The following is a 14,492-nucleotide window of genomic DNA, read 5'->3' as shown; positions in this document are numbered from 1 at the left end:
AGCTGTGCGACGATGCATGCCGTGATGCCGTTTAAGTGGACACAGCTGTTTAGTTTTATCGTGGACTGCACATTGCCTCATGAAAAATGATGGTTACTTTACAAATTATACAAAATAACACACACTAACACAGACACAAGCATACCTAGATTTCGCTTTTTATTGATAGATATATTAGGCCATAATTTATTTCCTGCATTATTTCATCCGCGGATATCCGAAATTAATTAATAATTATATTTGATTGATCCAAATCCGACTGCACCGCGGATCACCGCGGTCCACCGCGGCTAAAACCGCTATCCGCGCATCTCTAATGGGCACACTTTTCATGTCCCAAGAATCCATGTGCACATAATACGGCGGTGTAAATATCGTCACTGTCGGGAAGAAACCTTGTATCTCCAAGTTTCAAATGTGTATGTTTATTCGCAAAGTAAAGCCCTGCTTCATCATACAAGGCTGTCGCACAACAGTAGTGAAAACAGCAGATCTACAACCACACAGATCGGCTGATCGTGCTTGTAGATCGGCTGTTTTCACTGGTTTTAATCATTTTTAAAATGATAAATACAATACTGGCTTTCACGCAGTTTCAAGGGGCACACTTGACCCTTCTCAGGGGCACACCAAAGGTCCCCAGGCACAGTGGTTGAGAAACACTGCTGTAAGGCACATCAAGGCTTAGCCAGCGATCCTTTTAATTAAAGAAAATGTGTCCCACATGGCCTTTAGTCAGGGAATTTTAATAAAACCCTGGGAATAAATTCCTTACCAAACAATTTCTTGACCAGTGTGTTGGTAAAGGTGTCTAGTAACATATCTAACAAAGATTGAAATTCAACATCCCTAGCAAAATCTTTGACAGCTAGGGTAATTCTGGGTCTCATTCACTTACTATACACTGTACTATAAGGGAAAAAATCACTCCCAAAAATATGCTTTAAGTGGGATGTGAGGGGTCTAACTAGGTGTTTTTAATTATTCTGAATCCATTGCAAGCATTTGTTTTGCACGAAAAACATTCATTGGGCCAAAATCAGACGCAAAAATACGATGGTTTAGTGATGAGTCATCACTTTTCACAAGGTGTATGGGGTCCATTTTTGGCCCAAGGAATGTTTGTCGTGCAAAACAAATGCTTGCAATGGATTCAAAATAATTAAAAACACCTAGTTAGACCCCTAACATGCTTACAGTATAGTGTATAGTAAGTGAATGAGACCCAGAATTACCCTCGCTGTCAAACATTTTGCTAGGGATGTTGAATTTCAATCTTTGTTAGATATGTTACTAGACAACTTTATGAACACACTGGTGAAGAAATTGTTTGGTAAGGAATTTATTCCCAGATTTGACAGGTATTCTGCTACTTTTCCCTTACTACTTCCGTAGTGAGCTTCTATTCTGTTGCAGAGTGAGTGGGATGGCAGCACAGCGTGGCTCATGATCATCTGTCAAACGGTTGTCAGGGGGGACATAGCGATCCATTGTGTCTGAACCGTCCTGCCACCTGCAGCGTCCGTCTGTGGAGCGCTAATCCTGGCAGCATCTCTGCTGCACGTTGACACATCTATCTTTAGACCCAGAACCAGACCAACCAGCTCACCCCCCTCCCCTTTGGGAGGAGCTGTTAGTTGGGGCGAATCCCATACTTCCGTGACCGCGAGAGCAAAGGTCCGTTTCTCAGTGGTTTTGTCAACTATGAAGGTTAAATAACACATTGAGCTCCCATGTCCCTCGCAAAAATGCGGGAAAAATGTTTGACAAAAGAATCTGCTTTAAGTGGGATGTGAGGGGTCAAACTAGGGGTTTTTAATTATTCTGAATTGCAAGCATTTGTTTTGCACGAAAAACATTCCTTGGGCTAAAAACGGCCAACAAAACTATGGTTTAGTGATGAGTCATCACTTTTCACAGTCTTTTGGGGTCTCGCTCTCAACTAAGGGGTCCTTGGCCTGAAAACGTTGAAGACCCCTGTCTTACAGGAACATAGACTAAAGTTATTATATAGCTTAGGGATCTTTGCTTCCTTGAAATCAGTCATCCGCAAATATGTGTTTAAGGCAGCCGGTATGAGGAAATTCTGTAGAGTACATAAAGTCCTGACCTGGGGGAAAATGCCTGCAGACATTTATGAATAGAAGTGAAATGCCTTGTACGCAAACCTGGCTGCTATTTTTGAAAAATCTTGAAAATGTGTGCAAGTCTTTGAATATCTTTTGACCCGATCTTTGACCCGACTTCTAAATCCTTCCTCTAAATCAGCTCTTCTCAAACTTTTTCATGATGATGATGAAATGACCTCAAAATATGTTGTTCCAGGGACCCCCCCAGAAGCAAATATTTGAGTTACAAATGTTCGCTTTTAAATAGATATATTCAAAGACTCGCAAAAACAATTCATGATTTTTTTTCAAAGATAGCAGATATACAAGCTCACAGCGCGGCACTCGGTGCCGCGCTGTGAGCTTGTATATCTGCTATTTCTTTTTAACAGTTAAAGCATTAAATAATTCTAGGCCTAAATGGGTTAAGGCAGCCGGTATGAGGAAATTATGTAGAGTACATAAAGTACCTGACCTGGGGGAAAAATGCCTGCAGACATTTATGAATAGAAGTGAAATGCCTTGTACGCAAACCTGGCTTTACCGCCGTAGATAAAAGGGTTGATATGCTATTGTTGTTGTTGTTATCTAACTGCAAAGTGGCCATTAACTATTTAAACACTATATGTTTAGTTGAATAGGGTCCCTCATACAAGGCCAAATGCACTAAATATCTTCTCCTAATATTGACTGATTGAGTATTTTATTAGACAGAAAGTGGAGAACAGAACAAGTATAGTCAATACATTAACACTCAGGACGTCACCATTCACTTGCGCTTTATTTTGAAGAGCCCCGGAAGCTCCGTGCGTGTGCACGTGGGTGTACACTGACGATCCAGGAAGGAGATCTGTTTGTTTACAAACGGTCGCGAAAACTAAAATCCTAACCGGGGCCGACCATCACGGCATAGTGTCGCCGTGAAGACAAGCTGATCTCGGCCTCCTCGGCGTTATTTGCACCTTATTTCGAGATAAAGCCGTTTTTATGTTTCAGAATAGAATAGGAGTCAATGGATAATGGCCGCTCTCGGTTGCTTCTGGCTGCGTTGCGTCATGACGTATGCAGTTTTTTCTTTCACCAGCACCCGTAGCAAGCGTCTGAGATGCGGGTTACCATGGAAACCTTATCTCGTCTGTGAACGTGTTTGGCTACCAAGAGCAGCCAAACTGTTAAAAGAATGTAGTACAGTACAAGTACAGTTAAACACCCTGCCTAAAAGGCAAATCCCAAATAAGTCCTTTTACGGTCTTTTTTATGTCTGAAGTCCTTGGTATTCAACTCATTGATATAATATAACCTATAGATATAGCCTATAGATCTATTATCAGACAACGTCACAATGATAAAAGCCAGTATGCGCGCGCAGGTCGGCACCAAATGAACCCCACCGCTCATAAAATGTAATGGTTAAGTGGTCACTGCACTCGCGTGTAAAAATGCATTCCATCAACCTTTCAGATGCTGTTTTTCTCCCAGTGGGGAGGAGGAATGCTTACTGTGATCTCTCACTCATGAAATATGTAATCTTGGTTTCGGTTGATTGTAAACAATAATAATAGCTAGCAATTCTAAAACAGTTGCCCTTCCAACCCCACCTCCATTCGCCGTCATCAGAACGGAGGGAGCGCTCCTCGTGATCACGGCACCAGAGCCTGCTCTAGCTTGCACAGCTGCAGCACATTAAAGGAGTAGTTCACCCCCAAAATGACTTTTGTTCTATTGATTACTCATGCCATGGAGACTTGAGTTCAATAATATTTCTTTGTATTTGTCACATTCCTAAGACAAAAGTTTGATTGTAGTAAATTTACCCCCATTGATACCGGATTGGGACCCGAATGCATTTTGGGTCCCCTTCCGGAATCAATGGTGGTACATTTCTTGTAATCAATTTTTTGTCTTAGGAATGTGACAAAAAACTAAAAATATTATTGAACTTGAGTCTCGATGACGTGAGTAATCAATAGAACAAAAGTCATTTTGGGGGTGAACTACTCCTTTAAGCCTAATTCATACTCGGTGTCGCACACAGAGAACGGCCGAGAATAGCAGACCTCCAAGCTCACAACGTTTGCATCCGCGATGCGATGTGAGCTTGTATGTCAGCTAATTCTCAACGTGCAATACAGTTGCGCAATTAAGTATATACGTCTCGCTAGGGGCAGCTCACAAGCCAACACTAAGAGGAGGTTGAATGAACTGAAACCAGCGCTCCCCGAAACAACAGGTTTGGGGTTCTTGTGTTGGGAATTGATTACATGAAACAGTCACCTGTGCATTCAGTCTCAATGTTTGTAATAAACTAACAATTGGTCTATATACAAGCTCACAACACGGTTTGAGCTTGTAGATCGGCTATGTTCACCGAATGCTCATCTGAGAATAGGGATGCTTGTGTTCAAGTCATTACAGTGGGCCAGTAGTTGTGTGTGGTAAAAGAAAAGAAAAAAGCAGGTATTTTAAATTGCAGAGTTTCCCTGAGTTTTTCCCGATGTCTCTGCGTGCCGAGTTTACAGAGTGTGGATTAATTAGATATGATTAAAAACAATCCAAAATCAACAATCCAAAATGGTATCGATTATTGAAAAACAACACCAAGTAATCAATAGAGGAGGGTGAACGGTCCAGTGAGCTCTAGTACTCACGTCCCAGATGATGATGTTGGAGTCAGCCGAGCCGGTCACCATGCGGTCGTCCTTACGGCTGACGTGCAGACCCCACACCTTGTCCTGATGGGCGTCCAGCGTCCGCACGCACTCGTTGGACTTGATGGTCCACAGCTTGACCAGGCCGTCAGAGCCACTGGGGGGCAGAGAGAGAGAGAGGGTACGGAGAGTCAGAGAGGAGAGCATTGTTCATTTTCATGTAGTTTTAGACATATTTTAGTCATCTGAAAAGTTTTAGTTACTTGCGCCAGCAGAATGCGCAAGTACTGCGTTCGGTCGCATGTCTGTTTGTGTTTACGCCCATATTAGCCAATCAGGGCCCAGCATTCCTGCTGACGTCACCATCAACAGCCAATGAGGGACCAGTCTATTTTTTATTTTTTTTTGACGAAATTCTCAATATATTTTAGTCTTAGTTTTAGTCCATCATATTTTTGTTTTTATTTAGTTTTTGTCAGTGGAAAAAGGGTAGTTCATGATCATTTTTCGTCATAGTTGCGACCGTCAGGTCGCATTTAATAAACCTCGACCAGCTGTCCGTCAGTCAGTCTGTCACACGTCACACTTTTCCCCTGCTCATATCTCCGCAACCGTTGCTCCGATCCATGCCAAATTTTGCACACACACTCCTTGCCTGCCAAACCACAATCACAACCCATCAATTCTCACATGACCCTCTTCTAGCGCCACCATTAGGCCGGTTCTTGCAAAACACATTTTTGGACACTGCTCCTACAATTTTTGGCCAAAAATCACGCAAATCGGTACACAGTATGTCTACACTCATGTCATCAACATGGATCTGTCCCATATAGCGCCACCTTCAGGCCGATTTTTTCAAACACATTTTTGGACACTGCTCCTACACATGTTGCCCTAAAATCACGCTGTGACCTGACGGTCGCTTATCTCCCGATTAGGGAGTCTTACTGGTTTTAGTCCTCTGGAGATGGGGACACTGGCACTGTTTGTTTTCGTCACTTATCTTAGAGTTGGTGTAGGGAGGCTGCCAGGCTGGCACCGCCAACATCATAAACCCGTCCAGGAAAAGGTAGCAGAGTTTCTGTTCAACTTCCCCGTTCATTACGGGATTAACATAAACTGCTGCCTTTTACTGGAAGCATTTTGACCGGTTTCACATGTCTATATTTATAAAAGCATTTTGACCGGTTTCACATGTCTATATTTATAAAAGCATTTTGACCGGTTTCACATGTCTATATTTATAAAAGCATTTTGACCGGTTTCACATGTCTATATTTATAAAAGCATTTTGACCGGTTTCACATGTCTATATTTATAAAAGCATTTTGACCGGTTTCACATGTCTATATTTATAAAAGCATTTTGACCGGTTTCACATGTCTATATTTATAAAAGCATTTTGACCGGTTTCACATGTCTATATTTATAAAAGCATTTTGACCGGTTTCACATGTCTATATTTATAAAAGCACGGTGGAGTCAATCACTGTGTGCTTGACTGACTGCATGCAGACAGTGGAAAATAGAAGGAGATATTTATCAGCTTGCCTTTGGAGAAGTGCCATCCTTTGTTATCCTCTTCTGTTAAGCCCAGTCAGGGACCAAATCCTTCCTCCTATCATGTCTATTTGGTTTGTTTTCTCAAGGAAAAAACACTTGCCTCGCCCTTGGCTGATGATAATAGATATCGCCTTTCTTGAACCCTCGCGTTCCAATTCAGCATCCCGATTCCATGGGCCAAATGTAACCGATCTACAAGCTCACAATCTGACCTTATTTTCCAAAGCGATTCGGTGTAGAGTGGGAGGGGTCAGAGGTCAGTTACCTGGTGAGCAGCTGTGTTCCTCTGCTTACAAAGAGCAGCTTCAGCACCGAGGCGTCGTGTCCCTCAAATGTCTGCAGAAAAACAAAACATTAGAATAAAATCACACATGCAGCCAAAAACAATACTGACATTTATTTATTTGACCTGAATTTCCAGTCAGAAACTGGTTCATGACTAAGAAAGACAAACAACAAAGGCTACCGGCCGCACTTCTGATATAAGCACCAACCCAAAGGTACGATGGTTTAAGCACACCGGATGCAATGTTGTTCTCTTTGCGAGAAGATTACGGTATTATTGATGTGACAGACTGACATCACATCATTGAAGTTGTTAAGAGTTTAAACAATAATAATAATTTCATCTTGTATTTCTTGCTCTTTTTTATTTCTTTACAACCAAGTAGTAGAGCTTTAACACAGTCTGTGCCATATGTAAAGTGGCCTCGCTCGGAGAGCAGGGCCTGACGACCTCCGTGTTATTCACAGTGATGTAAACAACACAGCTGCAGCTAACAATGGTGTGTCAATACGGTCTATCATGCTTGCACATTGGCATATCCTAGCCATGGCTCTTGGACACACCTGTGAAGATCTCAATCATTTGTTTGGTGCAGCTGTGTTGCTGCACGGGACTGATTTATTGAACCCGCTCCCGCCCGCTCCCGCCTGATTTCTGCCGACTCCTGCCCGCGCCGCCAATGATTTAATTGTTGACCGCCCGCTGTAATTTCCTCTCCGCCGCTCCCACCCGCGACAAACAAATTATGTGAATTTTGACCCGCGGACTCCCGCGGCGCACATTACCGCAGAACGTCCAACAGCCTCCCTCCCAGTGGCGTAGCTAGGGGTAGGAAAGTTAGACTGAGGTAAGGGGGCCCAAGGTGCCAGAGGCCCTCGAAAAGTCTGGATTAAAACTCTTTTTCCCCCAATAATAATAATTATTATTATGATGTTTATCATTTGTGTCTAAAAACTTAAAATTACTGCTGGAATAAAACCAATGAGCGATACAATTTAAATAATTGAGGGTCCCTATATTATATACTCACCCCTTATAAAGCTAAAATGGTTTCTCCTGCTTTCACGTTGTTTTGAGACCTATAGTAGCTTTGCGGTTTGTGCGTCCGCTTGCATCATGTTATGGTTGTGAAACTTAGGTGTGCTCTACAGGATAATTATGATCATCTGAAGTAAATGGAAAAGTCTTTTCATTGGCCCTGCAAACATAAGATCAACTCTCACGTTCTGTTCGCCCCACCCTCCCGATGCAGGGCTCTACTGCCAAGCCCCCGGAACCTAGGGGGAGCTCTGAAGCGCCATGAACATGGTGGCAGCTTGAGGTACTGCAGTTGGGGCCTCTAACCACAAACGCGCATTCTAGGCTTCTTTGTATTGGCTGCGCGAGTGCGCGTTCATAGCGGAAGTGCTCGTTCATGAATTAAGAGCCCCAGCGCGTCCATGAACACAAACTATGACGCAAAATGCGTCACAGAAGCCAACAGAAGCCCCACCACGTCACGTTTCTGAGGCGTTTCCAAACGTGGAAGTACGCTTCATGCGCTGGGTGAGCAACTCAATGCAAGTGGACGGGCGGGGATATCTGGTGTCCTCTCTATTCTTATTATACCTCTATGTATGCTGCCCTGTTTTTAATCTGCTGGAAAACAAAACATACAACATCAGCTGAGGGTTTCATGGCCCTTTCTTGATTCCTGATGCCTTAAAACAGTGTGAACTTTAGAATGTGCGTCAAGATGTGTGTGTGTGTGTGTGTGTGTGTGCGCGCGCGTGTGTGTGCGTCTGTGCGTATGTGTGTGTGTGTGCATGCCCCTCACCTTGAGGCAGCTGCAGTCCTGCAGCCCCCACAGTTTGGCGGTGCCATCAGCGGAGGAGGTTGCCAGCACCTGGTCCACGGGGGAGAAGCACACGGCCCAGACCCCCCGGCTGTGGCCCCTCAGGACCCCCAGCAGAGGGAGGGGCTCCCCCTGGCCCCCTGCCAGGGACCACAGCTTGGCCGTGCGGTCCTGGGAGGCCGACGCCAGCAGCTTGTCGTTGGGAGACACCGCCACGCTGTTCACGTCCTGAGTGGGCGGGGACGATATGAAAATAACTTTGTCACCATTATTGTGGCCAAAATAACAATTAACGATATTACAGCAAAAAACTAAATATGCTTATAGGGATAGTTCACCCCCAAAATGACTTATTTCAATCGATCCTCATGGATTTATTGTGTTTTTGTCACAACGCAACAACGTAGTGTGCTTGTAGATCGGCTGTTTTCACTAGTTTTGTGCGACAGTCTTGTATGATGAAGCAGGGCTTTGCTTTACCAAAAGACATTCACATTTGAAACTTGGAGATACGAGGTTTCTGCCCGACAGTGACGATATTTTAGTGATTATGTTGCGAGGAAAACGTTGAGATAATAGCCATTTTGGTTAAAACTGGCTGAAAATAACTTTGTACTTTAAGTTTAAAATGGTACTAAATATGTTTGTGTCTAAATGAATTCCAAATATTATCAAATGATCTTGTGGCACCCCTGGACTGCCGTCACGGCACCCCAGGGTGCCCCGTCACCCACTTTAAAAACCCCTGCCATAGGGAACCACAGCCACTGTTCTACATACGACCAACCAGTAGGAAGAATAGATTGACACAATCTTTTGCTTTTGAACAAATTCATGTTCATGGAAGATGTTTCTGAACATATATATTCTATTGCCAGTTTGACCGCCACAAAGACGCTTTAATCCTAAAATAACAAATAACCGAAAATATCCGATCTACAAGCTCAACACAAGATTTGCTATCTTCAGTGCGCGACAGGCTTTCGTGGAAGACATGCTGGCCTTTTATGGAATCCAAACGACTGAAATCAGTCGTGGCAACTGACAACTTTAATCCATAGGAGTCAAGCGTTGCGGGCAGGGGCATAGTTCCGCCGATTTAAAATGACTCCAATACGGAACTAAAACTTCCTATGATTGGCCGCTAGTTGCGCTGTTTTCCCCCCCGGCCGATCGCAAAAAGAATTGTTCTCCATTGGACCCAATTCATTTTCCCCTTTCGTTTTCTAAACTTAATTAACATTTTCATAAATACTTTATGGTTCCTATCGCTAGTTAAAAATTGCCTTTCAATCACGATTATATGCGTTTTGTGAAAATAAGCTCCCATTTATGTTAAAATTGATGATAAAGATAAAGTTGCGGGGGGCGTGGCCAACTAAACTGATACCAGCCGGCTGTGTTCTTCTTCGTGTGCTGTATTTCGGGAGGCTCCGACCACATTCTCCCATGTATCCCTGCGGTTGCACGTGACCGTTGGCAGCCAACAGCATCCTCTGGTGCCTTTACAATTCTATGATGGCAACACCCATGCCAAGGACCCATATTGTGTCATTTGCGCTGCATAGAAACCAATGGCTTCGCTTTGTCCACATCTTTTATACAGTCTATGGTTGCGGGCCGGGTGCCAAATACAACATTGTTCCGTGCGCTTAGTAATAAGAATATGGATATGATATCCAATAAGTGCTCCTCCTCCGCACTACTCTGTTGGCGAGGCCACAAAAGACCAATCTGACAAGGAGATTAACGTTGTCGTTGGTTCAGGTTTCAGGGCAGATGAAAGAACAGGAGAGGAACGTTAGGTGACTCAGGAGGAAATGGGAGAGAGGAGAAAGCAGGTGGCATTAACCCATTCAGAACGGGTACGTACACCTTATTGTGTATCATTATTTTATGCTTTAACTATTGAAAAATAGCAGATATACAAGCTCGGTGCCACGCTGTGAGCTTGTATATCTGCTATTCTTGAAAAATCGTGAACATTTGAATTTTGACCTGATTCTATAAGTGTCTTTTGAATCCTTCTAAGATGTCAGCAATCTGGCCAGCCATCGTCAAAGAAAAGGTCCTTTTCACTTAACTGGAGCTCAGTTAGTCTGTTCTTGAGAGACTACTATGTCAGTGGTTCTCAAACCTTTTCATGTGAAGGACCCCCAAAATGATATGTATTTGGCCACGGACCCCCCCCATCTCAAAATATTTAGTTCCAGGCAGGGACCCCCCAGAAGCAAAATTTGAGTTACAAACGTTCGCTTTGAAAATACACATATTCAAAGATTTGCACACATTTTCACGACTTTTTCAAAAATAGCAGATCTACAAGCTCGCAGCGCGGCACTCGGTGCCGCGCTGCGAGCTTGTAGATCTGACATTTTTCACTGGTTAAAGCATTCAATAATTCTAGGCCTGAATGGGTTAAAATAGGTGTGTGTGTGTGTGGGGGGGGGGGGTTCCAACTTCATAACTTTCACTATTACTATTACTAGTCCACTTATGAGGGGACAAACGTACATTCATACAAACAGAAAAAAAAACCCATCGAGACTCCACCATGAAAAGAAATCAACAGAACACAATCAAAGTTGTCACTTCAATGCAGAATAAAAACCCTGCTCAAGTCTACTGTCAAAGTTCAGTGTTGTTTAATCAGGTTCTGAATGAGAGCTGCAGTCACACATTCATCAGTGAGTGGGTGGAGGAGGATTAGGATATATTATATGTCCTGTTATCCACTTCACCGTGTAATGACCGGAATGCTGCTGGGACGAGCACTTCCTGATGAGAAGAGGTTGTGTATGACTCAACGCACGCACGCATCGTGCACACACACACACACACACACACGCATGTACGCGCACACACGCACGCACACACCAACAGTGTTTACAAGCTCACAACGTGTCGCGATGCGACGTGTTGTGAGCTTGTAGGTCGGCTATTTTCAAATGGCCAATGTATAAAACATGGCTAAAGTGGTTAATGTACATTTTGAAATATTATAATGTATATCTGCAAAGTAACTAGTAACTAAAGTTTTCATATGAATGTAGTGGAGTAAAAGTACAATATTTGCATCCGAGATGTAATGGAGTAGAAGTTAAAAGTTTCGGAAATTGGAAATACTCAAGTAAAGTACCAATACCTCAATACCTCGTTGTACTTAAGTATATTACTTAGTGCCTTAGTGCAGTGTTTCTCAACCTTTTTTCTGCATGGGCACACTTTTCATGTCCCAAGAATCCATGTGCACACCAACATAATACGGGAGTGTAAATATCGTCACTGTCGGGAAGAAACCTTGTATCTCCAAGTTTCAAATGTGTACGTTTCTTCGCAAAGCAAAGCCCTGCTTCATCATACAAGGCTGTCGCACAACAGTAGTGAAAACAGCTGATCTACAAGCACACAACGCCTCACGGTGGGAGGCGTTGTGTGCTTGTAGATCTGCTGTTTTCACTAGTTTAAATCATTTTTAAAATGATAAATACAATACTGGCTTTCAAGCAGTTTCAAGGGGCACACTTGACCCTTCTCAGGGGCACACCAAAGGTCCCCAGGCACAGTGGTTGAGAAACACTGGCTTATCGTTGCATGTTGCAACCTCAGTGCATGAGGACATAACGTTCATGGTCACCTTGTCATGGGCCTTCTCTGTGACTCGTGCACACAGACGCTTCACGTCCCCTCCCCCGCCGCTGGTGATGATGTCATCTGGGAGATCCCACACTTTCACAGTACAGTCCTGACTGCCACTCACCACGAACGACTCCTTCAACCTGCACGCGCACACATGCACGCACGCACGCATACACACATGCATACACACACACACACACACACACGCGCACACAGAGGAAAGAGGCAGAAGGATTATCCTAATTTCTTCTCTTATATCCTTGTTGAACTTAGAACCCAGCAACAAACCAAAACCAAAACGATTTGCTGTTTATAGAGCAACCTCGTCATAAAGAATGATGAGTTGGCTCCATCATAAAAACAAAACACTCTGCAGTAGGGGTTTTCAAAGTGGGTGACGGGGCACCCTGGGGTGCCGTGACAGCAGTCCAGGGGTGCCGTGAGATAATTTGATAATATTTGGAATTTATTTGGACATTTGAAAAAATATTTAGTGTCATTTTAAACTTGTAGTACAAAGTTATTTTCAGTCAGTTCTAACCAAAATGGCTATTATCTCAACGTTTTCCTTGCAACATAATCACTAAAATATCGTCACTGTCGGGCAGAAACCTTGTATCACCAAGTTTCAAATGTGTGCGTCTTTTGGTAAAGCAAAGCCCTGCTTCATCATACAAGACTGTCTGTAGATCTGCCGTTTTCACTAGTTTCATAAATTGTATACTGTAGATGATAAATACAAAACGAACGGTTTTGGACATACAAGGTTTACACCCGACAACAACAATATGCTACAAATATAAGGTGCTGGGAGTGAAATTATAATGTAGGGGTGCCTCGGATTAAAAAAATATTGATGGGGTGCCCTGAGACAAAAAGGTTTGGGAACCCCTGCCATAGAGAGCCACTGCTGGTCATCAAATGATTGGCTTATCCATGAATTCAAGCATCCATGGGGTGAGTAATTGATAGTTTGGGTGAACGATCCTTTTAACCATTTCCACTCCCCTTCACTCTCTCTGTAAGGCTAGGGCAGAAGCAGGTGTTTCTGCTGAACCCTCCAGCCTTCATATTCTCTTTACATTCTTCTCACTGGTCTGACACATGCATGACGTCAACGAGCGCCGTGTTGACCAATCAACACGTCCAACCCAAACCCAAGTGACAGATATAGGTCAATAGGTCATAGGCAGGGAGGGGACGATAGTTGTGGGCTCGCCTAAGAGGCAAGAACACTATGTTATCTTCATTGTTTATTTATTATCAAGTTCCGCCACGACAGTACAAAGGCAGGCCCTTAGCCAATGAGGTGCAATTGGAAAGTGGCGGAAAAAGCATCTGGGAGTGGTGCTGGAGTATTGGTTGAGCCTCACGTGACAGTTAGCACGCTGCAGAATATAGTCACAAGCGAACCCACACTGTTTCGTAGGAACAGTATCTCTAGGTTTATGCTTGCTACTCACAGTAGAAACTAGAAAGCATACATTTATACAAGTCATACATCCACAAAGGTATAATCACTGTTTAAGGTGATCAAAAGGAATAGGCTGAAGCTAAAAAAGCTTATGAATGCCTATCCTACGTATTCATGGTTTAAGATACATTAATATTTATTATAATTGTGGGCTCGCCTAAGAGGCGAGAACACTATGTTATCTTCATTATTTATTGCCAGACCCATGAAATGGGTAGGCCTACATAAGCAAATGTCGGTCTGTCCGGGTTTTCTATATAAAGGGTATATATGATGATGACATGATGATGACATGCCTACAAAAGGCATGATGTCATAAATGATGATGACAGACAGGGGGTCTGGCACAACCAGGTTGACCTGGTCTAGTTTATTATAAAGTTCCGCCACGACAGTACAAAGGCAGGGCCCTTAGCCAATGAGGTGCAATTGGAAATTGGCGGAAAAACGTCTGGGAGTGGTGTTAGCAGGAGTATTGATTGTGACGTTCTAGGTCCATATCGTCCGCCGACTTAACACTTTCCCCTGCCGCTTAACGTCCATTGTATAGCGTTTATAGCCCACAAAACAAACCGGTTGTTTCTTACGTCCCATCCCTAGTCATAGGCGTCAGTGTGATGATGTCATAGGTGAAGGTGTGACATCATACGTTACCTGGAGCAGGTGACGGTGCCGACGCCAGTGGAGTGACCGGTGCCCTGGGCCACGCAGGTCACCTGACCACTGCTCACGTCCATCCTCCACACACGCACAGACTTGTCCTGCACACACATGACAGAGAGCAGCAGGGTTACAGCAGGACAGCAGTGGAGATATGAGAGCGGGGTGGGCGATATGGAATAAATGGATCTGATCTAGAAATGCATTTCTATGCTCTGAATGGACGGCAAGCGGAACGCCCCAATTCACATCCATTCTTTAAGGCTGCCCTCTGCCG

At 43.7% G+C, this 14,492-nt stretch overlaps 1 protein-coding gene across 1 annotated transcript in view; it reads right to left on the bottom strand.

Annotated features, from left to right (window-relative positions):
* Positions 1-14,492, bottom strand: part of tbl3 (transducin beta like 3) — a 55,375-nt gene that overhangs the window by 13,974 nt on the left and 26,909 nt on the right. The window contains exons 13-17 of the mRNA XM_080724766.1: positions 14,210-14,316; positions 12,080-12,221; positions 8,425-8,670; positions 6,588-6,658; positions 4,757-4,913 (exon numbers count right to left, since the gene is read on the bottom strand). Coding sequence (XP_080580892.1) covers positions 4,757-4,913; positions 6,588-6,658; positions 8,425-8,670; positions 12,080-12,221; positions 14,210-14,316 — 723 coding nt within the window. The remainder of the gene's footprint in view (positions 1-4,756; positions 4,914-6,587; positions 6,659-8,424; positions 8,671-12,079; positions 12,222-14,209; positions 14,317-14,492) is intronic.

This window comes from Nannobrachium achirus, assembly GCF_963921795.1.
Source record: "Nannobrachium achirus genome assembly, chromosome: 4".
Classification (NCBI taxonomy): domain Eukaryota; kingdom Metazoa; phylum Chordata; class Actinopteri; order Myctophiformes; family Myctophidae; genus Nannobrachium; species Nannobrachium achirus.
Note: the sequence above shows the minus strand (reverse complement) of the source record. Positions and strands in the feature narration are given on the sequence as shown.